This window comes from Clavispora lusitaniae (genome assembly GCF_014636115.1).
Source record: "Clavispora lusitaniae strain FDAARGOS_655 chromosome Unknown tig00000187_pilon, whole genome shotgun sequence".
Lineage (NCBI taxonomy): Eukaryota > Fungi > Ascomycota > Pichiomycetes > Serinales > Metschnikowiaceae > Clavispora > Clavispora lusitaniae.
In genome coordinates this window covers 591,199-618,011 of record NW_027093980.1, presented here as the reverse complement: position 1 = coordinate 618,011, position 26,813 = coordinate 591,199, and the positions used below count along the sequence as shown (strand labels likewise).

Here is a 26,813-nt window from a genome sequence, read left to right as displayed (position 1 = left end):
CAGTATGTGCAGATCGGATTCGTATTGACCTGTATCTATTTGGCACTGACAGGAACACGAAACACTACAACTTCGTTGTAATTTGGAAAGAAAACGGCTAAAATATTGTTGAATATTTTTCTTACTACAAACTTGCGCCACATTACACAATCCGAGTAATCAATGAGTTCCAGTTTTCGAACCACTTCATGTTATCTGATGTGCTTCATTCTAAACAGAACAAAAATGTGGAAACTCGACGTATCTAGGTGGCCCGAGACAAACCTATACAAATTAAGAATCGAACACAAATGCTTAAGCTCTGCTAAGTACCAAATATAGAACAGGATATATTATCCCGCGTAACCGAAATGGCAGATTTCCGATCTTTTGCGAGTGAATCAACGTAGATAGTTTATTACTGAGACAAGAGCACTCTAACATGTAATAGTTATACATGCATCGATGCGTAGTTCTTCATTGAAACGACTTGCAATTCGTGTGTTCCGCCCTTAAAAAAGAAGTATAGATAACATGAGAAAAAAAGGCATCTAACCTGTGTCCGATGGGAGGATCTGGCAATGATTCAACAACTTTTCAACCATGACTTCAGGCAGGTCAGCCTTTACGTCGATGTCTATATCAACGATAAATGGAAGATCGCTCGACCCTTTGTTCTTTTTGAAAAGAGCAGGTGTGAAGTGTTGTCCTTCTTCGTGTCTCTTTTTAGCTTTCAAGCGCTGTTCCTCTTCCACTTTGAACTTTTCATCTGTTGCAGACTTGTGATCTCTTTGGTCCAACGCAACAAGGGTCTTATGCCATAACTTTCTCGACTCGTTGGGAAGTTGGTGTTCAAAGGGTTTAACTTCCGGCTTGTGGGTGACAGCATTCGTAGTATCATAAAATACACTTTTCTCTCCCGAAGAATTCTCGATGTACATTACCTCATTCCACTTACCTGAAATGGTGTACAATGTTTTCGAATCTGCAGTCCTCAGAACAGTACCCTCAATGGCATCATAAGCACCACTAATGAAGCCCTTAGTCTTAAATTCAATATCAGCCTGTAAGCCAGTTTTTTCGCACTTAATAAGCATATGGTCACCCAATTCGTACCTCAATTTGCCAAATAAAATTCCCCGACAATAGATATTTGGTTGAGTTAAAGAGTAGACCTCGTCGTGTTCACCAAGTGTAACGTATGCAACGCCCTCCATCATAGCCGCAGAAGAGTTTCCTAAAAACTTGGACCTTGGAATGATTACGCCATCAGCTCTAATTCGCTTTTCAGGAATCAAGTAGAAATAGGAGGATTCTGGAGGGTGATGCGATGTTTGTTCGGCAAGATAATAGCCCGATGTTCCATCAGGCAATTCACTCCAATAACAGCTAAAAACTTCACCTAAAACTGGGTTCAATGGCTTTTTGACAGCTTTGGGGGCGATATGCCAGCAAGATAAGTACCACTTGACCATCAACAAGAAACGTTGGACGTCATCTGCAGTTCCATTTGCTTCAAGCAATATATGAGGGGTGAAGAATGCATTTGTAATTCTCTCTAGCATAGACTTTTTCTCTAAAATGAACGTTGGCAAAGTTATTCTTGTTAAGTCGCAGCCTGGCCTTAACTGAGAAATAATCCCCATCAATATTGATTGGTTCTCAGTATCTATTTCATCCACATCACCGGCGTTGGCCAACTCCTCAGAGCTATCAGCTTTCGAAGACGACAACGAGATCTTGTTCTTCAATCGACCCAAAACCATGTTGTTGAAATTAGATCCCTACAGAAGATCCGTAATTGCTGTGAACATATCATTATCTGCAGGTCCAACAAACGCGAATCAAAAGTTACTTTGATGTGAGGCAAGAACAAACATAAATGAAACAACGATGGCGTAACAGATGTCGTAAACTTGTAATTAGGTTGCTTAGTATCCGAAACAATTATGAAATCCATAAACATATTTAAGTAACACATTGTCTTAGCCTATTTCCTGCAATGAATGATCTGGAAATACCTCCACATGAAGTTGAACTCCTTCAACTTCTGGAACAACTAAAAGAAACACTACGAATGTTTTTAATGGCAATATGTTCGATGAGGGAAGTTAATCCTCATGTTTTAAGGTTAGAACTTGCCGTCGTTTTTAATCGATTTAAAAGTATTTTGAAATCAGATCCTCACTTAGCGAGTAAACATCTGGATATTCTCATCGAGATCAATTATTTATGCTCAGTGTTACAGGAAACATTCTCTGAAAGGCTTGATTATGAAAATGAACTTCTTAGAATTGATTAATGTTTGAGTGGTGAAAAAACCTCGATAGGGGCATCTGCAACAGAAACATACATACACATGAGGAAGATAAAAGTCAAACATCACTGAAATTACCATAAGAAACATAAAGGTATAATTCAATTTCATCTTTAAGGCACAAACACTTATTAATAGGTCATATCGATTGAAATAATTTATGCTGGTAAGGATTACGTAAAAGGCGAAACACGGCCGACCAAAGCAACGAAATGCAAACGGGCGGGGAGCAAAGCAGACAACATCAAGCGACCGAAAAGCGTAGTGTCAGCCTGATGACACGCATTTCTAGACAATGCACACAAAACAAATATATGTAGCTAGGAGAGCACATTCCAAGGTGTATGCTTATCTACGCTCCAGAGAAAGCTAAAGCTCGTACGAAAGCTTGAGTCATCTAAGATAAATTATGTAATGTCTAGTATGTACAATAGGTAGAGAACGGCCAGTCCACAGAACAGAGAGAAGTGGTTGCGAGACCAAGAGTCCATCCGGAACAAACACAGTCTGGCTCGATCAGCATCAACACTATCATCAAATTGGCCAGTGAACTTCGACCAAATGGCCAGTCTGAAGTTCCATCAAGGCCAGCTGAACTCGATCATGGCCAGTCTCTTCGATCGAACACTCCTGACGGATCCCGTCCTCATCCTCTCTCTCAGAACCACCGTCTCCGCTTCAGATAGTCGCGTGGTTCCTGCGGCGCCTCGCCCTTCCAGCGGCCCAAACCGAAGTAGCGCAAAACAAACTCCACGTCGCCGAACGGCGCCCGGTCGCCCTGCATCACCACCGTGGGCGTGGCCAGACCTTCGCCGTTGCCAAGCCCTTGCAACACTTTCTGGGCCACCGCACGCACGTCGGCCACCGTCAAGCGCTCAATGTGCTCCACCATCTCGTCCACAGAGGTGACCTTGCCCTGGCACTGCACCTGGCGGCCAATGTCCTCCAACGCCGCAAGCTTGCTCTCCACGTTCATGAGGAGCGACAGCACCAACTGGTTTTTGGCACGGCGCAACTCCTGCTCGGTGATGCCGCCGCGGCCAACGTCGGTCTCCATGACCTTGGCGAGCTCGTGGCACGCAATCTGCGCCATGTACTCGGCCTGGTCCACGTAGCACGAGAGCGTGATGCCGAAAAGGCCCAGGTCCGAGTAGGCGTGGTGGAAGCACAGGCAGTTTTCCACAAACGGATACTGGTTGAGCACGCGGAAGAGCCGCAGGAACATGCCCTTGCCCGGGCCGCCTGCCGAAAACGACAGCCCGCCGCCAAGAAGCTTCTGGAGCGTGGCGAGCGCATACAAGTCCGAGCTCAAGAGGCCGGCCGACTCGAAGGCGATCTGCATGTGCACGAGCGGCGGGAGGTTGGCGTAGCGGGGCGCCACGTACGGAAGCGCAAGCTCGCCGCCGACGTAGGCTGCAGCCTTTTTCGCTTTCTCCTGTTCTGCCTTCTCTGCCTTCTCTGCCTTCTTTTGTTGTGGTTTCCAGTCGCCGAAAAGACTCTGGGCCATTTTCTCCGCCGCAGCAACGTCAACACCCACCATGGCCACCACCGTGCGCTCGGGAACGTAGTAGTCGGCGTGGTAGGCTGCCACGTCGCCGCGTCCAAGCGCCGCCACGCTCTTGTCCAGGCCGTAGAGCGGCATGCCCAAGCCCTGGGCGCCGTAGGCGCGCGCGTGGAGCGCCTCGACCAAATTCACCTCGGGCTTGTGCGCAAGCTCCGCCAACTCGTACGCCGCCGTGGCGCGCGCCTCGCCCACCTCCGCCTCCAGCAAGAGCGGCGCGCGCACCGTCTGCGCCATACATTCGAGCATCCGCCCGACGTCCTGGTGGAAAACCAGCGCCTGGTACAACACCAGCTCGCGCTGCGCCCCGCACATGTAGTTGCCGCCCAACCGCGCCAAAAGCTCCATCATTTGCACGCCCGTGTGGTTTTGCGTCGACTTGAACGCCATGCGGTCGAGCATGTGCGCCACGCCGCTGTTGGCCGCCGTTTCGTGGCGGGTTCCGGCGTCTATGTATGTGCCCAAGGCCGAAAAGTGGCCGGGCGTCGGGTCGGTCACCACACGGAGCCCGTTGGCAAGCGTGGAGATGTGCACGGGCAGGGCCTGCTGCAGGCGGGAGAGCCGCCGAATACTGTTTTTGCTGATTCCTCGGGAGATGCGGCCTAGCATAAGAAGATGTGGATCTAAAAGTCGCACTGCGGTAGTGTACTAGTAGATACTAGTAGTGGATACTAGGTAGTGGATACTAGTACGAAGAGCGCGACTGGATACAGTGGCACGCTTAGTCAGACACGCGGGCCAGCCGCCAGAACAGTGATAGGCAGAGACGAATAGGAATGAATGGGAGCAAATGGGATGGGGAGGAAATGGGATGGGGGGAAATGGGACGTTGGAGTGGGTCACGTGTATGGTCACGTGACCATATCCACCACCACACTGTCTCCGCTTCCAGCCTTAAAATCCGAAAGAAAAGACCTTGCGTGGCTCTGTACCCTCGCAGCACTTAGATGATACCTTTCCTTTCACCCTAGAGAAGGGTTTCGTGCATTTTCAGAGGGGCTCCCACGCCCGAGGTAAGCTGGTGTACGGGTGTTTTGTCCACTAATGGCCCATAAAGACGGTGGCAAAATAAATTCGTGCGTTTAACTCAGTATTTGGCTTGATGACAAATCCCACAATTTAGCGAAAGTCGACGGACACAGAAGCGACCTCATGACATCTCATTGTGAGATTCTCGGTTGTTCTGTTTTCTCTCTTTATTTTTCCATTCTGAAGACTTTCTGTTTCACACGTTGAGCGCATTAGAATCTGTAATCATGTTTCTTCGTGTGCCAGTGCTGTCATAATTCTTCGAAAGTGCTAGAATACATGTAATCCAAATCATAACCACTTTACTCATATCTGAATTTGCGTCCTATGGCGGTTTCTTAGTACTGTTGAGGAGCTCGATTTCCCAAGATCTGAGTTCGGGTGATAAATTTTATGGCTAGACTTCAGATTAAAACGGACAAAATACACTTCCAAGTCATGAGATCTAAAGTCCAGATGTTTACTTTGATAATCAGTTCTCCACTTCAATTTGTCCAATTTACCTTACCAAGTCATATTTTGTCAAACCTTTGTATTTCCTCCAGTCTATGAAGAGTCGCTAAACCGCAGCTCGTAGAATTTTTCAAACCCAAGACGTCATGTTTGATTAGCCGGGAGTCATGTAAATCCTGTTCCAGTAGCTTAATTTTGCTTCGAATGATGTCGTACTTCACCGGAATACAAGCACCGGCAATTTCGAGAAACATGGGGGCGAGAGAAAAGCTCTAGATGCTTCAACTACGGTAAGCTGCACGGGTCACTTTATCGACAAATGGTTTTGAGAGAAATTGAAAAATCAGCAAATGTGAAAGCATTATTTCTCATCCGGCAAGCATCAACGCTTACAGTTTCTGCTTACCTGTTCTAGACCCAGCCAAGCTATTTGTTTGAAAAATATCTACAGAGGATTTTCGGGTGGTTAGAAATACCAAACATAAGAGACGCATCGAGTTTCCGAATGCGACAAGTCAGCAAAATAGTGAAGAAAAAGAAAAGGGAGTTGGCGTAGCTATTTGAATGGCGTGTGATTCTATGCGGTTCTTGGGCTAATCTTCTTAGCAATGAAAAATGTATGACCTTGGTGTCTATTTCTAGCACTGCATTTTTAGGACTTCTATATTTTCCTGGAACCGTCGCTGACTGTACTTCTCTTTGTCTCAGACTCGTGGGTGTTGAAAAATATTTACATTTTCTATTTTGATCAGGTAAATATCGAATCAATGTTCTCTGCTGAATCATGGCACGAGAATGCAATGAGATGGAAGAGTCCCGTTCTTGCCGAGGGTAATAAAATATACCGGGGGTTGATATTTTCTGGTTACCGGAAGGTCTAGACGTAAATAGATGACGCCAGACGATGATCCGGGAACCCATGTTGCTTCTGCTACTTCCTACAAGTTCTACCTGATGCACACGTATTTCTGCTTCTTTATTTTTCTACTAATTCAGCCTTCTTTATTTTTTCTACTTATTGAGTCATCTACACGTCAATAAAACGGGCCTCCGGATGGTAGAAGGTGGGGCACAGCCAGTACGGTCTTCTTATGCCATCCCACACGCTGGTGTCGCCCTTTTTCATCGTCTCTGGAGGAACCTCGACCTCAATAAAGTCACACCGGAGACCGTAGTTGGCCAAGTCGATTTCGACAAGTTTTTTGTACACCTCATAGATGACCTGGCGATCGGCGCCCAAGCCGTTGAAGAAGGAGAAAACGCCGTGGGGCTTCAAGAGGCCCACCACATAATCGAAAAGCTCTAGCATGTCTTGGTAGTGTTCGGAGAAAGTGTCGTAGTAGATGCCGTTGAAGTAGACGTTTCCGGCACTCAACAAGGCATCCAACTGCTCCTGCCATCTGCCTTCGAGAATAACCACGTTCGGCTTCTCGTACCAGCCGTCTTCCTTCAACTTGCGAAGCACGTCCGGATGCGCCTCGCAGATGTAATGCTTGGTGGGGTTTTTGGCGTTGATCATGGTGTCGATGATGCCCATGCCGAAGCCGATGTTCAAGATGTTGACTTCCAGGTCGGACGAGGCTCCTTTGAAGAGCGACTCGCAGCCAAGGCGCATGAGGTCGGTTTCCCAGTCCATCATGACGCCGTCCTGGTTTTGCTCCGTGACAAGAGCGCCGTCTTTGTACTCGAGCTTGGTGTTGAGGTATGCGTGCTGGTTGTGCGAGGGATCGAGCTTTTCCTCTTCGTCTTTCTTCTCCTCTTTCTTCTCTTCATTTTTCTTCTCTTCCTCAGTCTTCTCTTCATTTTTCTCTTCCTCTTTCTTCTCTTCATTTTCCTCCTTCACTTCCTTCTCTTCATTTTCCTTCTTCTCCTCCTCTTCCTTCTCCATCTCCTCTGGCCACTCGTCCTCGCTGAGCACCTCCATATCATACTCAGAAACCTTGCGCAACAACAACTCCGCCCGCACCCCCGCGTCCACTATCTGCTCGTAGATCGGCGTCGCCTTAAACCCTCTGCGGATCAAAATGCACCCTGGAGTGTCGTTGTTCACATCTGTAAGACACCAGCCGGCGCCGTACTCCAAAAGCGCAGCGACAATGTCGCCCACGGTCTCCAACTCGGCGGCCGTCGCATCCTCAGGCAAATGTGTCGCGATCAAGTGCAAAGGTGTGGTTGTGGACTCGGCGTCCTGCTCGATTCCATGCGTGTAGTTGTACGCCTCTTCCACAGTGTAGGTGGCGGGGATTCCGTTGCTCAAGTAGTAACGCACCTTCTCCACGGTCTCGGGGCCGATCGGCCGGCTCGAGAAACGGCACAAGTCGTGGAGGTCAGACATGTTGAAGAAGTAGTAGTTGGATGGAGTATGCAGGCGCGATGCCCATCCACACATTTATGGTAGGTGCAAGTGGTGATAGAGGAGATGTTGGAAAGGAGAGGGTCTAGGAGGAGGAAAGTTGTGGGATGGGAGATTGGAGATTGGTACAGAGAGAAGGGACAAGGGACGTTGTGTTAGGAGAGAAGACGTCCTTTTAGGAGAGACGTTATGTTAGGAGAGAGAATTTTTTGATAGACAGAGAGGGTTATGACAAATTTATGCCTAGACAACTGTGCACTAGGACATGGAGACTAAAGATCTTAATACTTAGCGATGCGTCTGTATTGCGTTGGAAACGTATCTTGTAGCTAGTCTGGCCATATTATCTGTGGAGGAATCGAAGAGCTGGTCCAAAACACTGATAAGAAGTCTGTAGTATTTGATTTTTTGCATTTGATCCAAGAATCTATCCCAAAGCATCTTCGTCATCAACACCTTCGTCCCATCAGACATGTGCCTAGGAAATTGGTCAAGAAAACCAAACACAAACCATAAACCATAAACCATAAACGCATAAATCATTAACCATAAATGTGACAAAAGATGTAAAATCAGGAACGAGGAAAGATACCCTGGCTGTCTTCACTACAAGCCAACTCAAGTCTCAAGCCATCAAGCCTCAATCCATTTATCTTGTTGTCAGCAAGAGTGACATCCCGAGGTCTGTCTATTCAGGTCTGTCTATTCAGGTCTGTCTATTCAGGCCTGTCTATTCAGGTCTGTCTCAGGGTCTGGCCACCAGTACGACCATACGAGCAGCTAATAACAGTCACCAGACAAAAATAAACCCAATTACGCCACCGTCCATCGTCTCTTCTATTGTTCTGTAGGCATTTGTGGAGAGCCAAGAAGCGCCTGTCTTGTCTGCAGGACACTGTCCATTGGGCAAATCCAGCAGAAGCAAAAGGGAAAACAAGAGAAGATGTGCATCCGGCTAAGCGAACGGCAGAGAAAGCGGCGTCTACCACAGCAGCACCCGGCCCCGCCCGACGACCGGCATTGGCCGAAGCTGGCGAAGAGGCGTTTGGAGCAGCGGCGCGCGGGGCACGTGACCAGAAGACTCATTTTCGACCAGTGGCGTGACCAAGCAAGACTAAAACGCCGGACAGCAGCAGAGGCGGGAAAAAGGCGCCAGTGGATCAGGTGCAGAATTGGGACAGATGAGCCGAGGGCCAGGCGGACGGGGCCGGCAGAGGCGGCGGGAGAGGGAGTGGGGGCCGGTAGGAGAAGAGGTGGGTGAGAACCGGGGGTGCTGGTCACGTGCGCTGCGCTGCGCGTCAAAAATAGCGGGCGTCGAGGCAGAGCCGGCCGGCGACATCCGAGGGCAGTGCGTGCCAGAAATCATACGATTCCCTGGCTATAGATACAGGCATGGCCAAGCGAGGTTGATTTGTTCAAGAAGCAGAAAAAGCCCGGTCCCAACCACCCAGCTGAAAAGAAAAAAGGGCCCTCTGCCAGCGTCTTCTCCCGTTGTTTCTCCCTCTTCCCTCCACCATGTACCACCATGTCAAAGCAGTATAATCCTGGCCAGGTGACATTCTTCAGCGACAAACCCAAGTCCCCCAAAGAGCTCGAGCCGCTCGATCTCTCGTACCCAAAGCTCCAGCCGGAGCTCGACCAGCGCGTGGACATGTTTGACTACGCCCACAACCCGCCCCAGCCCTACGACCAGTTGGCGTTTGCCGGCTTGCAAGACCCGTTGGCGCCCGTTTCCCCTGGCGGCGCCATGGCAGGCGCGCCCGCCTACAACGCGTTTGGCAGCCCGCTCCTCAACATGATGCCGGTGAAGCGCGAGTGGCGCGACGACCAGCCGTCGCTGCGCGAGCTGGCCACGCCCAACGGGCCGCCCGGGCAGAACGGCGCGCCTAATGGCGTGCCTAATGGCGGCCCCAATGGCGGCCCCCAGGCAGCGGCCGCGCGCCCGCGCACCAAGTCCGCCCACAACGTGATTGAGCAGCGGTACCGCAACAAAATCAACGACAAGTTCACGGCGCTCCAGAACGCCGTGCCCACGCTACGAGTGCTTGCGCGCAAAAAGTCCAAGACGCGCTCGGACGACGAGGACGACGACGACGAGTACGAGTACTCGCCGGACCTCGAGGCGCACGAGGACCTTGAAGGCTTGGAGCCGGCGCGCAAGCTCAACAAGGGCACCATTCTCACCAAGAGCGTGGAGTACATCAAGTTTTTGGAGCGCAAGAACGACCGCATGAAGGCCGAGCGCTACCAGTTGGTGGAGCGGGCTCGCATGTTGGGCATTGTGCTCGACGAGTCCATGCTCGACCGCTACGACTAGCATGGGATCTAGAGTGATGAAAGATGATTGTGATGATTGATTGTGATTGTGAAAGATGATTGTGATTGGAAAGATGATTGTGATTGGAAAGATGATTAATTGTGATTCTGACGTCTAGAACAGGTGAGTGCCTAGTGAGCCTGACAGCATTGAGCGAGGGCTGTCAGCGATGCATTGAGATTTATTTTATTGACGTTGATATATTGACCCATATATTGCGCTACGTGACCTAATGGCTGACTAAAAGTCTCCGCTTACCAGATTAAATACCAAACCAGCGAATGAATAGTCAAGAATGAACTATTGTGTAGCCTTCCATCTACAGAACACTAAATGTATCTATTAAGTACATTTGTCTCGGACTTGACTGTAAGACGTATATCTATGTTCATTTCATCAATCTAGTCTTCCTCAGTTTGAAACGTAGCTGGATTTTATCTGATATGTCTGCAATCAAGGTAACGCTCTTTGCCATTTACTTCCCTTTAGTTCTTTAGAATTAAACTAGACTTGACCAGTTCAGCATTTGTCTTTTTAACCTCCTTCATTTGCCTTCTACATGGCGCTGCCTAAGCTTGAGTCTTCCAAAGTCTATTAATTGGTCAGTACTTACAACAGTCTGCTGCTCGTATACGTGAGACTATGTATGGACCGATGTCCTAAATGATCACACTGGCCAATCAATGTGGCTGAATACACCGAGACAGACTTTGTTTTTTGGAAACCTTTGATACTATTAAGTGCTTATCTCGTTCAATGGTCTGTGACAACTTCCCAATCTGCGAGTATAATCGATGCCATCCTATACTATATGCTAGTGATGCCCAATTATATAAAAAAGTACTTACAAGAATGTCGTTCAGTAGACTTGTTGATGATGAAGTTTAGAATCGATCGAGTCTGCGATAATACTCCATGAGACTGGGCCAAAGCTTGTTTCGGAGGGAACAATGCTAAACTCATTCGTCTCCAATTCGATTCACCGAGACGCAAAAGGCAAATGAAGTTCACGAGGATCTTCAAGTTGTCGATTTTCTATTCCGATCAAGACGGTGGCACCATGGAAATCCGATATCTCCCAATTCCGTATCTCCACATATTAGAATCAACGATTCCAGACGTTAGCATGCAGAAGATGTACGAGGATTTCTGTTTCCGCAAAACAGAGACGTGCCATTCATTACACGATTGAAAAATTACGTGCTGCTGTTGATCCAAGATTACCCAAGTCATACCATCACAATGGAAATTCTAGGAGCAATCCAAACACTCTTGGTTCTAGGTCACGACATCTCCAAGTCTTACAATTCCCATTAGGCTTTCAAATCGTATGTTCTGCCATATATCTACCTGCTCAGCCCTTTTAGCATTGTTCGTCCAGTGGAACTTGTAAGCGCATATTCATCATAGGCCCACCTGCACCTCTAACGGCTACAAAGGCGATGTATCCATAGATGAGAAAAGTGGAAACAAAGCCAGAAAAAAAATCATGAGCATTGCTCAATCCTTCGAGGTCCATTACTAATTCCGTAATTTTCTCTTTTCTCTGCTCTTGTTCATTTTTCTCTATTCCTCTTCTCTTCTCTTTTCCTTCGTTTATGTCGCTAAAGATGGCCTGAGCCAGTCGAAAGCGCGACGATACTGCTTACGTTGTGTGCAGTACACGACATCTCTGGCGATGCGCTCATACGATGGCATAAACACGAACGGAGCAAGAGGAGGCAAAACGGAACAGGCCCCACAAACAGAAATGTCGTTCACCCTTTTCTGCCCCGTTTCCCCTTTCTCCCGCTTTTTTCCCGCCTCTCTTTCGCCAACCAGCTCTATCGGCATCTCTATCATAGCCCCAGACGCGCGCACACCCGTGCACCATCGTATAGCCTTACCAACAGTATATATGACATTGGTGAGTCGACAAAAAAAAAATCTCTTCCAGTATCCGCTATGGCTTTGGCAGAGTACGTCGCTTGGGGCTACGCGCAGTTTTGTCTGCTTGGACTTTTGTCCAAAATCGCGCTTTTGGTGTTCACGCCCATCGTGTTCAATGTGTTGTGGCAGTTTGTGTATTCCTTGAGAAAAGACCGGGCGCCAATGGTTTTCCACTGGATTCCGTGGTTCGGCTCGGCCATTCCCTATGGTATGCAGCCTTACGAGTTTTTCGAGAGCTGCAGAGAGAAATACGGCGATGTGTTTGCCTTCATGTTGTTGGGCCGTGTGATGACGGTGTACTTGGGCCCAAAGGGCCATGAGTTTGTGTTGAACTCGAAGCTTGCGGACGTTTCCGCCGAAGAGGCCTACAGCCACTTGACCACGCCTGTGTTCGGCAAAGGTGTGATCTACGACTGCCCCAACCACCGGTTGATGGAGCAAAAGAAGTTTGCCAAGTTTGCCTTGACCAAGGACTCGTTCCAGAAGTACGTTCCTCGCATCCAGGAGGAGATCCTTGACTACTTCAAGTCGTGCCTGGACTTCAGCATGACCGAGCGCAACAGCGGCGTGGCCAACGTGATGAAAACCCAGCCGGAATTGACCATTTTGACCGCGTCCAAGTCTTTGATGGGTGACGACATGAGAGCCCGTTTCGACACCTCCTTTGCGCAGTTGTACTCGGACTTGGACAAGGGCTTCACGCCCATCAACTTCGTTTTCCCCCACTTGCCCTTGCCTGCCTACAAACGCAGAGACGAGGCGCAGAGAAAGATCTCCGCCACATACATGTCGTTGATTAACGACAGAAGAAAGTCGGGCGACATCGTGCCAGACAGAGACTTGATCGACTCGCTCATGCTCAACTCCACCTACAAGGACGGCGTGAAAATGACCGACCAGGAGATCGCCAACTTGTTGATTGGTGTTTTGATGGGCGGTCAGCACACGTCTGCCGCCACATCTGCGTGGTTCTTGTTGCACTTGGCCGAAAAGCCAGAGCTCCAGGAAGAATTGTACAACGAAGTGCTCAGCGTGTTGACCAAAAAGGGCGGCAAGATCACCGACTTGTCGTACGAAGATTTGCAGGAAATGCACTTGGTCAACCAAACCATCAAGGAAACGTTGCGTCTCCACATGCCTTTGCACTCGATCTTCAGAAAAGTCAAGCACAACTTGGTGGTGCCCAACACCAGCTATGTGGTTCCAAAGGGCCACCATGTGTTGGTTTCGCCTGGTTACGCCCAGACCTCGGAAAGATGGTTCCCTAAAGCAGACACCTTCGACCCCCACAGATGGGACAACGACTGGGCCTCCTCTGTGTCTGAGGGAGATGCTGTCGACTACGGTTTTGGCAAAATCACAAAGGGTGTTTCTTCCCCATACTTGCCTTTTGGCGGAGGAAGACACCGCTGTATCGGAGAGCAGTTTGCCTACGTGCAGTTGGGCACCATTTTGGCCACCTACGTATACAACATCAAGTGGCATTACGCCAAGGGCCACTCTTTGCCTGATGTGGATTACCAATCAATGGTGACGTTGCCTATGGCGCCTGCAGAAATTGTTTGGGAAAAGAGAGAAACGTGTGTTATTTAGTTCTAGACATCTGACGACTTAGCGTACTATATGTAAGACATCCCACGTCTTTGAGCACAGTAGACCATGAGGTTCGCGTAAGCTGGATGCATTCGTGTAAAGAAGCTGGATGCATTCGTGTAAAGAAGCTGGATACATTCGTGTAAGAAGCTGGATGTATTCGTGTACTGGAATGACTTAAGTATCCAGATTTGGAAATACAATTGACTTATTATAGTGGCTCCACTTAGGTGACTATACGATAGTCAAGCTTGCCACGATCCCAGTGTTTTTTCTAGTATACATATCTTCTGTAGCGGCGCAAATTATTTATAAGAATCCTGGAGTTCATGCAGAGCTTGTTTCTGCAAAGATAGTACCACTTTCAACGATTTTTCATTGGTTTCAGCGTTCGTCTTGATTTATAGTAAAAATTTAGAGTTTTATGGATGATAGTAAAAGCTGTAGGGACCACGAACACTACCATTTATTCATCTACCGAAATGTCGCTGATTAAGTCCTCTACACCTTTTAAGTCTGTTCAGATGTCCATGACTGCCATCACACCACAGAACTTTGAACGGAGGATTTAGCCAGAGCGGAGAATATTTGGCCTAGAGCACAGGTCTGTCTATTTTTCATCTTCCATTGCAAAGTGATTAAGAATCCTGAAATCGCCAATTGTGTCAAGACCTGAATTAGGACTACAGTGTCCATATGCCCTCCTTCCTTTTTGGCAAACTACGAATAACTAAAAATGAAAATCAACACGTTCAAAGAAAAAAGGCGCAGTATTTTCGTCGTTCCTCAGTCTATATCTTATCACCTTTCCGCGAAAAGTAGTCACTCCGCCTAAAATGCTAGAAGTCAAGCACAAAAAAGACCCCATCATATATCGAGTAGGTCCTTTGTAACTCTAAAACTGCCCTCTCTGGAAAATTTCCGTTACATGCCATATTTTCAAAATTACCCACATATTTGACAATGGCTATCATGCACGGTGTACGGGTGCAGCACCAATGACTCAAGCACATAAGCCAAGCGAAAAAGAAAAGAAATTTCCATAACAGTCGGGAAAAAACAGTCGAGGTTTCCATGTCTTTTACTCTCAAGGTTCCAGCGTCAAGCGCCAACATCGGCCCGGGCTTTGATGTTTTGGGTATCGGCTTGAACCTTTTTTTGGAAATCCACGTTTCGGTCGACCCGAACGTAGACACATCAGCAGACAAGTACAACGCCAAACTCAGCTACGAGGGCGACGGTGCGAGTGGGGTGCCCTTGCAAAGCGAGAAGAACTTGGTTACTCAGACCGCCTTGTACATCATGCGCTGCAACAAAATGGACAAGTTCCCATTGGGAACACACATCCATGTGGTCAATCCGATCCCATTGGGCCGGGGCTTGGGTTCTTCGGGCGCTGCCATTGTGGGCGGAATAATGTTGGGCAACGAGATTGCCGGGCTCGGCCTTTCCAAGGAGCGCATGCTCGACTATGCTTTGCTCATAGAAAGACATCCAGATAACATTGCCGCGGCGATGTTGGGAGGATTCGTGGGCTCGTACTTGAGTGAAATGAACGCAGAAGACACAGAGGCGAAGAACTTGCCGCTCGAAAACATCTTGCCCAAGGAAAGCACGCCCAGCGAGCAAGTGGAAAAGCGGCCACCGCCAAACGCTATTGGCCAGTACTTGAAGTACAACTGGAACCATCAGATCCGCTGCGTCACCATAATACCACAGTTTGAGGTGAAAACAGACGACGCTCGCGCCGTCCTCCCTGACCTGTACTCCAAGGCTGACATTGTCTTCAACTTGCAGCGGTTGTCGATCTTAACCACGGCCTTGACGCTTGAAAAGCCAAACCACCGCATGATCTACGAGGCCATGAAAGACAAGATCCACCAGCCTTACAGAGCACAGTTGATTCCGGGGCTCGAGAGAGTTTTGAGCGAAGTGACTCCAGATTCGAACCCAGGCTTGTGCGGCATTTGCTTGTCTGGTGCTGGGCCCACCATTTTGTGTTTGGCGACAGAAAACTTTGATGACATTGCGCAAAAGGTGGTGGGCATTTTCAAGGAAAACGGGGTGGTGTGCGACTGGAAGCTTTTAGACTTGGCTTATGACGGTGCCACTGTCAGCAGGTAACTTAGAATCTAGCATCGGTGGCCACACTATAGAATACATAGACCGGATTGCAAAACACGGACGGTTTGTGATGGGATGGTGAATATCCCTCGACGTATCTCGATGTTTTGGCCAATACAGAAAGTGGAGAAATGAGACCACAAGTTTACACTTTGTGGTTTTCTGTAATGCCAGAAATGAGACCACAAGTTTTCACTTTGTGTGTTTCTGTAATGCCTCAGGCTAAAATCGAGAAAGTGATAGACGTGTAAGACAGTGTCCTATCCTAGATTCAGAGACGGCCCGAAGGTCCGGCTTCACCTGCCAGTGTAGAATATTCCTTAATATTCACATACGTAGTCCTTTGGTCAGAATTGCTCCTTCGTTACTCAATGGCAAAAGTAGATGTCTACAATATACATGATGAAGCGGTTGAATGTGCTGAATAAGACCCTTTTTTCAAACTGTCCAGAAGTTAGGCTAAATTTAAATTGATCTCTTAAGACGTATGCTCAATTGCAATGTTTGGATCTCTTCACGCAAAAGTCTGATTGCATTCCGTTTTCATCTTATCGACCAACCATTTATCTAAAAGAAAGTAGTTGACAAAAAAGTGCAAATTGAGTACACAAACACATAAATAGTCATGCACCATGCAACTGAACACCCGTACATCTCAATTGTAAAAACCCATACACCATATATAACACATCAGTACATCCTTAAACATCGGTACACCAAGTGTTCAAAAACCCATACACCAGCATCTCAGGACCCGTACCTCCTCATACTTAAGGTCCAATGCCCTGTTTGCCCCACGGGCCAGGGCAAAAGAAGTGTGAAATGATTCTAGTCTTCATTTTCAGAACAAGGTTTGTATTTGGAACTTATATGGAACGAATTTCTGCCTTGTTCGGGACACAATAGGTGCTTGCTCGCAAATTCAACCATAGAGGAGATCTCTGTAGTCTCAAGCGCCCACCGCAACTTCAAGAAATTGGCGTTCTAGAGTGGAGTCCTTCTTTACATCGTCACTGCAATACAGTTCCTCTCTGCTTCTCCACAGATTTGGAACAACCACAATAAATTGTGCCCGGCACGACCCCAGAGCCAATCACCGATTTCAGAGCGGCTCATTCACTCTCCTACTGTAATGTCTCTGAACGAACATTTAGCCACGCAGATTCTCAAGCAGGATGCGCTAAGCTCCTCGGGCTCGCAGCCCGTTTATTTGACGAAAGTGGAAGTCAATGGTGCAGACAGCTTCTCCAGAGAGTTTTTTGGCAAGCTCTTGGCGCCTTTGGTAGAGGAGAGCGACTACACGTTGAAGCAATTGGTGCAGCGGACAGAAGACTGTTTCGGGAACTTGCAAAAGGCGCTGGTGTTCCGGTCTGTGGCGCCTTCCGTGCACGTGGACTACATGCATCTGGTTCCGGACCTCAAGTCGTACAACAAGGACAAGCCCATTCCAACGCGGGTGGTTTTCGACCTTGAAGCGGGAGACTTGAGTTCTGGAGACGCTACGTTGGGCTTCAACACGCAGGACAACCTTGTGGTTGATTTGGGCTACACCAACAACAACTTCAACCACAACGGTGAGCTTGTGAAAATCGGCGTCAACTACAGGCCGTACAAGCCTGCCGAGCACTTGGTGTCGACCATGAGACTCGTGCTGGGTTTGCGCAACCCGGCCTACAAGTTCTTGGTGGACTTGTACTCGTCACAGGACAACAACCAGCAGTGGCAGCAAAGTCTGAGCAAGGCCACGGGAGGTGTTCTTGGCGTGTCATTCTTGAACACGGCCAAGACCGTTTCTGTGTTTGGCGGTTTGGCCTTGACGAAACGGACCGTGTACGACGTCCAGGACGATCTTCTGGAACATGCGGGCGACTTTCTCAAGTCGTCTGCCCTTGCCCGTCTCTCGTTTTCCAACGTGGGCTACTTGGGCCAGCTGTTCCCGGCCAACGGTGTGACTGCCACTGTTTCGAGCGAAATCAGCTCCGACCAGGAACAAGAACCTACCAGCACACGTCAGGCATTTTTCGCCAAAACTGCCGGAAAACTCGACCTCTACAAATCCTTCTTGCGCAACAGGTTCACCGCCCACTTGTTCTCTGAGGCCGGCGCCATCTACGCCTCTGCGGGCAACTCCTTTGGTGTGCACTTGTGCGACCGCTTCTACTTGGGCGGAATCGGGTCCTTGCCTGGTTTTGCTCGCAACAGCGTCAACACCAGCGGCGGAACACAGTACTACAAAGCAGGAATGTCGCTCTTCACGCGTATTCCTTCATTTGTGCATGAAAAACCAGCGAACGAAACCAGTCCGTTGCGCTTATATGCTACCGGAGCCGTGGGAAACGTGGGAGACAATCTATTGGCGGAGAGCGGCGCCTGCAGCGCGGGCGTAGGCCTTCGGTACTTTAACGAGTGGGTAAGCTTGGACGCGGGCTATTTTGTGGCGCAGAGACTCCAAAGCAGCAGTGTGGCCGGTATCCGGGACGGTTTCCAGTTGGAGCTTTCGCTTGGAGGGACTACTCGTGTGAACTAGACAGGGGAGGGGAAAGACAGTCATCGGCATTGTGCAAGGCGCAGTCAGAACAAAAAGCATTACCGTCTTGGAGAGGTCTACTCGATTCCTGGAAACATCAAGAAGCGACAATCGCAGTTCTGGGATATTATGAAGCGACAATCGCAGTTCTAGGATTTCATGGATCCAATCGTTCAGGCGGGAACTTCCTCCGTGGAAGATGTATACAAATATTCGATTATACGCATACCAGGAGTTGTTGTAGACTTATATAGTGACGACTAAGACTGGCTAGCTTCCTGGCTTTGTATTCGGACTAGTTGTGGTTCTGCTTGGAAAAATCACATGCTGTTATTGCAGAGGGAGGAGTGACTTACCTGACCTGGTGGGAATGTAAATTAAGACCGGGTAAAAAAGTGCTAAAAAGTCAAAGTAGGTCTTCTTGTAGAAAAAATGAAAGATATTACGCTATGGATAAACAACCTCATATACATGGTATAAGATGAAGATGATGGAATTTATGGATCTCAATGAGCAAAGTTGATGATGATAAAATAAGAAAATTTTAGAAGTTAATTGGTTGAGTCTGCTAGTTCATGATTTGTGTTCCAAATGGCTACTTATATGAAAAATATGCACTGTGGTCCTTGAAGGAAAACTTCGTAAAGCTCTGAAAAATCGGTTTTTACTGAAAACAATTTGAAATTTCCAACAAAGGAACCACAGCCACTTGGTATACTTCCAACATGAATATAGGATTATTTCTTGATTCAGGCGTATCAGTTTATGGTTGACGACTTCTATCATAGTCGCAGAGGTCCAGTAGACCAGATAGTTTCAGAAGGTGGCTGATGAAATCGACTACCACATAATAAAGTGGAGTTGAAGATAACTATGGTGGCATGGTGAAATACTTTCCATCTCATAATAGCTGAGTAGGAAGACAAAATGGTGTTCAGGAAGCACAACCATCTAATTATATCAAAGTAGAACGGATTGAAACCAAAAAAAACTACTAGGAATAATCCCATATCTGCTAGTTGTATACTTCTGCTCCTGGGCGAGGCTTCAGACTTTGGAATTGCCCATGTTTCCTGAAACATGTAGAAGTGTGAGCATGAGGCTTCAGAATGGTGCGGCTGAGTCTAGGCGTTCTTACAGTTTCGTCAAAAGACGTCTGCTGGCGTGATATCATCCAACATTTTTTGTGTTTTTGTGGATTCCCGACATTCGCTGCCAACTTCACATACAAGGCGGTGAATCCCCGTTACATGGCCGTTTAAGCATTTTGCCCTGGTTATGACCTTTTTTCCAGTGTGCTCATAACTAGGCGTTAAACGAAGCAACGCGCACCTTCTCTTTCATCACCATGGACAATAAAATCATTGAGAACGTTCTATTGACGATAGAACAGTACAAAGGGTCGACGGCGGACTTCAAGCAGGCGGCCGTTCTGGGCAAGTACGGGCGCATGCCCTTTTTCAGCCGCCTTCTCGTGTGGAAGGTTTGTGCGCTCACAGAAACGTTGAACATGCGAGAGTGGCACGAGCGCCTCAGAACGCTGCGGACCGTGTATCACGGGCTCCGACAGAATCGCGAGATGCGTGTGCCGTGGCACGCTCTTGACGACGAGTGTGATCTTGCCGAACCCAGGTCCAAAAGTGAAAGTGACAAAAGCAAGACTGACAAGGCCGAGAGGGCCCAGCGCAGGCAGCTAGCCAAGACAGCGGTCTCTGCGGACGAGGACCCGCTCCTGCTGGCGCCACAAGGGCGGGAAGCGGCCGTGGACCAAACAGAAGTGGACGGCGAGCTTCTCCGGTCGATTGTGCTCGACGTGCAGCGGCTTTTCCCCGGCGAGGAGTTTTTCGTTGAAACGCACCGCCGGCGCCACATCGCCACCATTCTCTACGTGTGGGCCAAGTGCAACCCGCAGGTCGGGTACAAGCAGGGCATGCACGAGATCTTGGGCCTCATCTACTGGAACATGGCGCGCGAGTCTGTGGAGGTTCCCACCGACTACTCCAGCGACGACAGGGCTGTGCTTGCCTTGTACGACGTCCAGTATCTTGCGCACGATGTTTTTGCGCTTTTCAACCGGTTTGTGGTGGCCAGCGGCGTGGTGGGCGACTTCTACGCCAGCGAGGCGCAGCTCATGCTCCTGGTGGAGCAGTTCAATGCGCTCCTCATGAAGGTGGACCAGCTTGTCCACTACAACTTGGTGACCAAGCTCCGGCTCGAGTCGCAGCTCTGGATCATTCGCTACTTGCGCTTGCTTCTTGCGCGCGAGCTTGGCGACGTCGAGCTGATTTCCAAGCTCTGGGACCGGCTCGTGGCCGCAGACCTGCTTCTGCCCAAGCCGTGCGTGCCCCAGCTCACGATTTTCTTGGTGATTGTGCTCTTGCTCCACATCAAGCGCGAGCTCATGCTCTGCGACTTCTCCGAGGCCTTGACGCTTCTCTTGCGCTACCCGATCGGCGCCAAAACAGCAAGCCACCGCGACTTTGTCGACTCGCTCTTTGACGATGCCTACATGCTCTACCAGAGCCGCGAAAACGACTTGAAGCTCTACGAAGTGGGACTGCGCCTCAGCAAACGAGCGCTGGGCGGCGTTTCCGTCACGTACTCGCCCAAAGTGTCGTTGGACACGCCACTGCCGCTGCCGCTGCCAATGCCGCCTACGGCAGAGGAATCGCGTGCCGCCAAGATGGCGTTTGAGAAAACACGGTTGGAAATGCGCCTCAAGAAAAAGGCCCAGCTGATGCTCCAGTAGAAGTGAGCAGCGCACGACGTGGGCGCGCGCTCAATGTACAACTGGACGCTCTAGGTCGGACAAACCAGACACTGGACATCTCCAATGGGAAAAAGAAAAAGTTCGGCGAAGCCAGTGAAAAAGATCAAGCAGAAGCTTGACGTGACGTTCCGCTGTCTCTTTTGCAACCACGAGAAGTCTGTCATTTGCACCTTGGACAAGAAAAACTCCATTGGCGACTTGCACTGCAAGATCTGCGGCCAGAGTTTCCAGACCGCCATCAACTCCTTGTCGCAGCCGGTGGACATCTACTCGGACTGGATTGATGCATGTGAAGATTTGGCCGAGGAGGCGGAAGCAGCCGGAGTAAACTCGGGCAACGAAGAGGACGACTACAGCGATGACGACAGAAATGCAAAGAAGGAAAGAGACTCGGAGGAGGAGTACTAGAAATAGAAATACACACACAACCGGAGCATATCAGAGAAACGAGCAAGCCCATGGTTATTGCTGACCATTCGGTCAGAGGCTCAACCATTCTGTGCATTCATTCATATTCTACTCATCAACTTTGATGAGAAAATGACACACCACCGACAAATTCGGAATTCAACATTGGTTCAAAAGGTTGTTCTATGTGCTACTGCACCGGGCTATGAGCAGCTTAACGATTCAACAGGAAATTAAAATAGCTATTTTCATTAGCTTGGCCAGTCAGTAGTTTGATTTAAACAATAGGTGTGAACAAAAACAGCTCAGACAATACGGACTACCCCTTTATTTCTTTTTACTTGATTAGAATATACTTAGAGGTGAGAGACCATCTTTTTAAATAATGGAAAATAAAAGACTACGAAGTAAAATTCGATTATACTGAGGCGAACCATCCTTTCACATCGAGAAACACACAACTTTCTAATTCCTACACACGTAAAATAATCTGTTAACAGACTAATTAGGAACTGGAATTACGATCCTAGGAGGCTAAAGTTCACATATCTCACTTCAGCACTAAACACAATAGACATTCTTCATCAGGCTGACCATTTCTTGACAGGATATAGATTCGAAAGACGACTGAACTTTCCTTAAAATATATATTAAAGGTCGTTGTTGCTTGATCATTGGTACATCTGGTGTTCAGACACCTATCATAGTCTGAACTGTACTCTGATTATTTCACTACAAGAGGAAATGAGTGATACTGCTATCCTACTCTCAAGGTAATACTTGTCCATATTCTCTAAAATCGTATACTAAATTCTGGCACTACTATCTATGGTTCCAGATTCGACGTGAACCGGCTCAACATCTTGTCGTATGCCTCTTCGATTGCAGTTTGCTCGCCGCCAGCCTCGGGATCGTCTGAGTCCTTTTCTAAGTCCGAGTCCACAGCTGCATCTGCAACATCATCCTTTTTACCGAGGTGAAGCTCACGCAAAATGTGGATTTTCTGCCGGATTTCGTCAAGCATATCCTTGTGCGTTTCTCCACTTTCATCGGTAGAACTGAACAAGTCTTTGAACGAGATGCCCTTCTTCCGTGCTTTGGAGAGATAGTCGACAATGTTGTCGAGCTCAGACAAGTTGATGTCATTGAGTTTCTTGCGGATCTCTTCTCCCGAATACACGGAAAGATTATTGAATACCGATTCATCCTTGTCGTCCATCTGCAGTAGTTTCAACACCGACCCTTCTTCACGATTCAAATTGTTCAAGTTGGTAAGCGACTGCGTTCTGGAAACAGGCAAAGACCCACTTTCTACTGGCTTGAAAGAGTTTTCGTGTACAGCACTGGCGTCTTGCACTTTTGAAAGAGCCGACAGCTTCAATTCGTTTCTTTCGTCCTCCGCAAGATTAATGTTCAAGATGTCACTCGACGTGAAACTTTCTTCCTTGGCCACTAGATCGGGATCAATTAATTTCAATCCACGCTCAAGACTTGAGTCGATGAAAAGAAGTCTGATCAAAGCCTCTTTCCCTTCAATTCCAAGCTCGTTTTTCCATTGCAAATGGAATAAATCGTTGATGGTGGATTTCAACTTCTTCCTATCTCTCTGTGCCCTCTCAATAAAGTGCACAACTTCAGGAGATTTGATACTAAGTTTTTCTTCTGCCTTGCGCAGCAAAATGTTGTTTAGCTCTTCTGTAAGGGTAAGCTCATGTGGCTTGTGTTCCAGACAAGAATCATCCAGGCCATTGTTTTGCACTGACAGTTGGAAGAAATTCTCCATGTTACGCATGGTGTACAATCCGATTTTCTCCTTGAGAACTTCTGGCAACTGGCTAAAGTCTCCATCAACAGTAATCAACGTTCTCGAGTTTTTGAGTCCTTGGATTAATGCTGTAGCGGAAGCTATATCTAAGGTGTTTCCAAGAACGGATATGTACGCCAAACTTGTGCAGAAAGGTAAAGTCTCAAAAAGCACGGTAAGAGAAGATGATGAAAGGTGGTTGTTCTCAAGGTGAAGTCGCATTAACTTGGGGATTAAAGGTAATTTCGAGCAAAAGTAGCTCACTACCTGTTCTTGGCTGATTTTCGTGAGGCTATCGTCGGAGGTAGAGCCAGTAGAGCCTGACTGTTTCGAATTGGGCGAAGCTAATGAAGAGTTGACCGAGCCGCTGGAGGATGGTGTTTTATTATGGCTTAATCCAAATAACTTTGGATTATTAGAAAGGTCCAAGTACTTCAAATTGGTCAATTTCATGCAAAGGTTTTCGAAAGTGTCCCTGAAAATTTGACTGAAGCGAATGTTGGTGGCATTCAAACTCAAAAATGCCAACTTCATATGAGGGAGTATCAGCAAAAACTTTGGTGATTTCGAAACCTCCAAGAAAACGTTCATATGAGCCAGAGACAGGAAATCATTATAGCCCAAGTCAAGGCCTCTGCTAAAGTCTGTGAGCGCCCAATGGTCTAGCACAACTTTGAGCTGCTGAGGTGTAAGCTGATTATAAGCCAAGCCCAATTTGTAAGTTTTGAGACACACTGCTTTGCTGATGAGATTCTCGAAAGTCACAAAGTCTGTGATACAGCAACCGGTCAATATTAACTCTTCAATCCCGCCCCTGGCAATAAGGGTAGCCGTAAACTGTGCCCAATCCATGTCCGAGCGGTTTTCTTTGTTGCAAGTCATTCTCTCGATCGCCTGTTCCTCCTGCTTCTTCTTCTTTCTCTTCAACACATTAACAGATAACGGTGGGCACTGGGTGATGTCCAACCTGTTGAGCACCGTATTGCGCGAGAGGAACAAACAGAGCAAAGACCAGCCCTCGCAACTGATGGGCGTATTACGCAAACTCAACTTTTCCAATTGCTTCTTTGCACTCATTGCGCTCAAAAGCTCTTTGAACTGCTCATACGACAAGTTGACACCATCCAACGAAATGCAGATAATAGGTGCAATCCGAATAAAGTCGGCAAACGTCTGGATTTCAATCATGGTCGGGTTCGGGTTGCGGAGCTGCAATATAGGTAAAGGAGCCATTGACCCTTTGGGAATCTGCTTGGCAATCGCTGGGATGGGAAGAATTTCCCGCAAGTGGCAGCAGCGGGTGTACATGAGGTCGAGCGCCATTTTCTTCACAGGAACAGTATATCCCGGTTTGGCCACATGGTGATACATTGGTTTTTCAATACCAAGTGATTCGGCGTGTTTGTCAATGGCGGTATCTTCTTCGTCGTCAGGCAGCTTCTGCTCAGAGTCCGGTTTCTCCTCTTCTGGCAGTTTCTCGTGGATTTCCTCGAGTTCCTCCTTCTTCACTAGCCCTAACGCGCCTGTGCCTCCGACAACCAACCCGCCGCCCAAACCACGTTGTGATTTCTCAATGGCAATCTTTTCTGCTTCCGTCAAAGGGCGGATCCGCACAGCACCCGAAGGAAGAACCTCGACGTTTCCCTTTCGAGGATTACGCGAGGGGATCTGCTGCGGAGGATCCATGAGAAATGTCAGCGAGTGGAAACAAACACGCTTGAGAGGCTTGGGCAGCTTGATTTCACCCGAGCCTTCCAGCAGCATGGTGGATCTCGAATCCAAGGAATTCTTGTGGCCCAGGGACTCCATTGGTCCCGAGCCAATGCTCATATGGCGGAACAACGACGAGATCTTGCCCTGGGGCTGCGTTCCAGACGACAGCTGCTCGTGGTTGACCAAGCACCCATTTGGAAACATCGTGCTGTTCTCCGATTTGAGGCTTGGCCGCCGCAGGCCCAAGCTTTGGCGCCGGTAGAAGCGAATATAGTCTTCCAACCTCGGATCCAGATACTGCAGCTCCGACAGGTATTGTTTCCTTTCCGGCTCAACCTGAGACGCTTTTGGAGCGGGGCCTGACTTGGGACCCGGTTCCGTCACATGGTCTTTATGAGCCGGGCCCATTTTGTAGTCGTCCTTGAAGAGCAGAGGAGATTCTGCAACAGGCGAGCCCAACTTGGGCGCGCTGCTTTGGCTGACCGAGTCTGAGCGGTGCAATTTGTTCTTCAACTTGGAGAAAAAACCGCCGCCGCTGCCGTTGCTGGAAGCACTGTTGACGCTGACCATGCTAGACACACTACTGCGGCGTCTGGTCAGCGAGCGGCGGGCAAAGTCATGGTATTTTTCCGAGTGGATCTGCTCGTCCAGCACCTCCAGAACGGTTGGTTTTGTCTTTGCCGCCGAGTTTTCGTTGGTGTTGGACACAGGCAAAAGGGCCGGAGACGGGGTGGTGATGGGTTTGGTGGACGGGTCTTTGGCCGACACGGCAGAAGACACCAGCTCCGACTCCTTCATGGACGTCAGGCCCGGGCCAGCCACGTTGGAGTCTCTGAGGAACCAGTCGACATCGGCCTTGTCGAAGGTTTCCAAAAAGGCATTGCCCTTTTCGACAACAAAGTCGTGGATTTTGCCCCAGTCCAAGGGTTTCGAGTCTGTTTTCTCCTCGGGCATTGGATGTGCAAAAACCTGGGAATTGGGCAGATCAGACCAAAGGAAAGATCGCCGCTGGTGCAAAGTCGCAAGGACAGCAGAAACTCAGACACAATGGAGCGCTTCAACAAAAAAGCGCAGATAAAGGAGAGGCGCCGATAGTTTAGCGCAGGGGAACTCAGTCAGTATTCGACTGCGGCAACACGTGGCAGATGGATTTCACAAAAAAGGCAATAATTGGGATTTCCGGAGAAAATGTGAGTATTGCCAAAAAGCAGTGGTGAAGCTATCACTTTCTGACCCTATCAGTGGGAGTGTGGATTTCCTGCAGGGAAACAAAGTGGTGTCACGAGGCCTGTAGACGCCGAACCACGGAAGCTTGCCCTTTTTCGCTTGAAAAACACAAATGGGAACTACAACAAGAGAGAGAATGGGCGTGGCTGAAAGAAATTTTGCGTGTGTGGGAAAAAAATTTGGCGTTTTTCCTGCTGGTGTAACTTGTCTTAGAAGAGGTAATTTTACTTTGGCATATGGTTGTTTTTCTTCGCATCGAATGTGTTCTAGTCAGTAGCGTAGCTTATGCAGGGCTGGATGCAGGATTCAATGCAGGACTCTCCACATTTCCCCGCCAGTCATCTAAGACATGAGATGAACAGTGTTCGAGTATTGACCCGATTCCGGCCCTTGTAGATTTGTTTCACTTTGGTATTTTGGATTTTGGTTTCTTTTTTTGTCAATTGACAAATTTGCGATCCTTTTGTTTCTTTGCGATTGCCGTCTACGATTGCTTTCTGGCTCATGTTTTGAGCTTCTTTGAGTATTGGTTGGTTCGTCTTTGGGTTACAATTTTTTTCTCCTGTGCATTGCTTTCTAATTTTGTCCTTTTTCGACTCCAGTATTTCCATGAGAAATAAGCTCCAGCAGTGGATGTTGTTGACATAAGTGCTTCAATAATTTGTTCAACTATCTGCATTCGAAACCCATCAAGTTCCTTGCTGACTGC

At 48.3% G+C, this 26,813-nt stretch overlaps 10 protein-coding genes across 10 annotated transcripts; 6 read left to right on the top strand and 4 right to left on the bottom strand. All coding sequences in view use genetic code 12, as the record gives it.

Moving 5' to 3' along the window:
- Window positions 1-530: 530 nt before the first annotated feature.
- On the bottom strand, window positions 531-1,745 carry OBPA (oxysterol-binding protein related protein; the record flags this gene model as incomplete). The annotated part of the gene is made up of 1 exon (XM_002614864.1): window positions 531-1,745. The coding sequence occupies one exon, from the start codon at window positions 1,743-1,745 to the stop codon at window positions 531-533; it is 1,215 nt and encodes a 404-aa protein (XP_002614910.1).
- Window positions 1,746-2,954: 1,209 nt separating this feature from the next.
- MAS2 (mitochondrial-processing protease subunit alpha) lies at window positions 2,955-4,466 on the bottom strand (the record flags this gene model as incomplete). Its single annotated transcript, XM_002614866.2, has 1 exon — window positions 2,955-4,466. The coding sequence occupies one exon, from the start codon at window positions 4,464-4,466 to the stop codon at window positions 2,955-2,957; it is 1,512 nt and encodes a 503-aa protein (XP_002614912.2).
- Window positions 4,467-6,366: 1,900 nt separating this feature from the next.
- Window positions 6,367-7,674, bottom strand: RMT2 (protein-arginine N5-methyltransferase; the record flags this gene model as incomplete). The annotated part of the gene is made up of 1 exon (XM_002614867.2): window positions 6,367-7,674. The coding sequence occupies one exon, from the start codon at window positions 7,672-7,674 to the stop codon at window positions 6,367-6,369; it is 1,308 nt and encodes a 435-aa protein (XP_002614913.2).
- A 1,543-nt stretch (window positions 7,675-9,217) lies between these two features.
- On the top strand, window positions 9,218-10,009 carry HMS1 (Hms1p; the record flags this gene model as incomplete). Its single annotated transcript, XM_002614868.2, has 1 exon — window positions 9,218-10,009. One exon carries the CDS (start codon window positions 9,218-9,220, stop codon window positions 10,007-10,009), a length of 792 nt encoding a protein of 263 aa, XP_002614914.2.
- A 1,944-nt stretch (window positions 10,010-11,953) lies between these two features.
- ERG11 (sterol 14-demethylase) lies at window positions 11,954-13,531 on the top strand (the record flags this gene model as incomplete). The annotated part of the gene is made up of 1 exon (XM_002614870.2): window positions 11,954-13,531. The coding sequence occupies one exon, from the start codon at window positions 11,954-11,956 to the stop codon at window positions 13,529-13,531; it is 1,578 nt and encodes a 525-aa protein (XP_002614916.2).
- A 1,074-nt stretch (window positions 13,532-14,605) lies between these two features.
- On the top strand, window positions 14,606-15,655 carry THR1 (homoserine kinase; the record flags this gene model as incomplete). The annotated part of the gene is made up of 1 exon (XM_002614872.2): window positions 14,606-15,655. The coding sequence occupies one exon, from the start codon at window positions 14,606-14,608 to the stop codon at window positions 15,653-15,655; it is 1,050 nt and encodes a 349-aa protein (XP_002614918.2).
- Window positions 15,656-16,787: 1,132 nt separating this feature from the next.
- On the top strand, window positions 16,788-18,182 carry SAM51 (Sam51p; the record flags this gene model as incomplete). The annotated part of the gene is made up of 1 exon (XM_002614873.2): window positions 16,788-18,182. The coding sequence occupies one exon, from the start codon at window positions 16,788-16,790 to the stop codon at window positions 18,180-18,182; it is 1,395 nt and encodes a 464-aa protein (XP_002614919.2).
- A 1,348-nt stretch (window positions 18,183-19,530) lies between these two features.
- FOB63_004271 (uncharacterized protein) lies at window positions 19,531-20,931 on the top strand (the record flags this gene model as incomplete). The annotated part of the gene is made up of 1 exon (XM_002614874.2): window positions 19,531-20,931. The coding sequence occupies one exon, from the start codon at window positions 19,531-19,533 to the stop codon at window positions 20,929-20,931; it is 1,401 nt and encodes a 466-aa protein (XP_002614920.2).
- An 84-nt stretch (window positions 20,932-21,015) lies between these two features.
- FOB63_004270 (uncharacterized protein) lies at window positions 21,016-21,360 on the top strand (the record flags this gene model as incomplete). The annotated part of the gene is made up of 1 exon (XM_002614875.2): window positions 21,016-21,360. One exon carries the CDS (start codon window positions 21,016-21,018, stop codon window positions 21,358-21,360), a length of 345 nt encoding a protein of 114 aa, XP_002614921.2.
- An 826-nt stretch (window positions 21,361-22,186) lies between these two features.
- On the bottom strand, window positions 22,187-25,831 carry MHP1 (Mhp1p; the record flags this gene model as incomplete). The annotated part of the gene is made up of 1 exon (XM_002614877.2): window positions 22,187-25,831. One exon carries the CDS (start codon window positions 25,829-25,831, stop codon window positions 22,187-22,189), a length of 3,645 nt encoding a protein of 1,214 aa, XP_002614923.2.
- Between the last annotated feature and the right edge of the window lie 982 nt (window positions 25,832-26,813).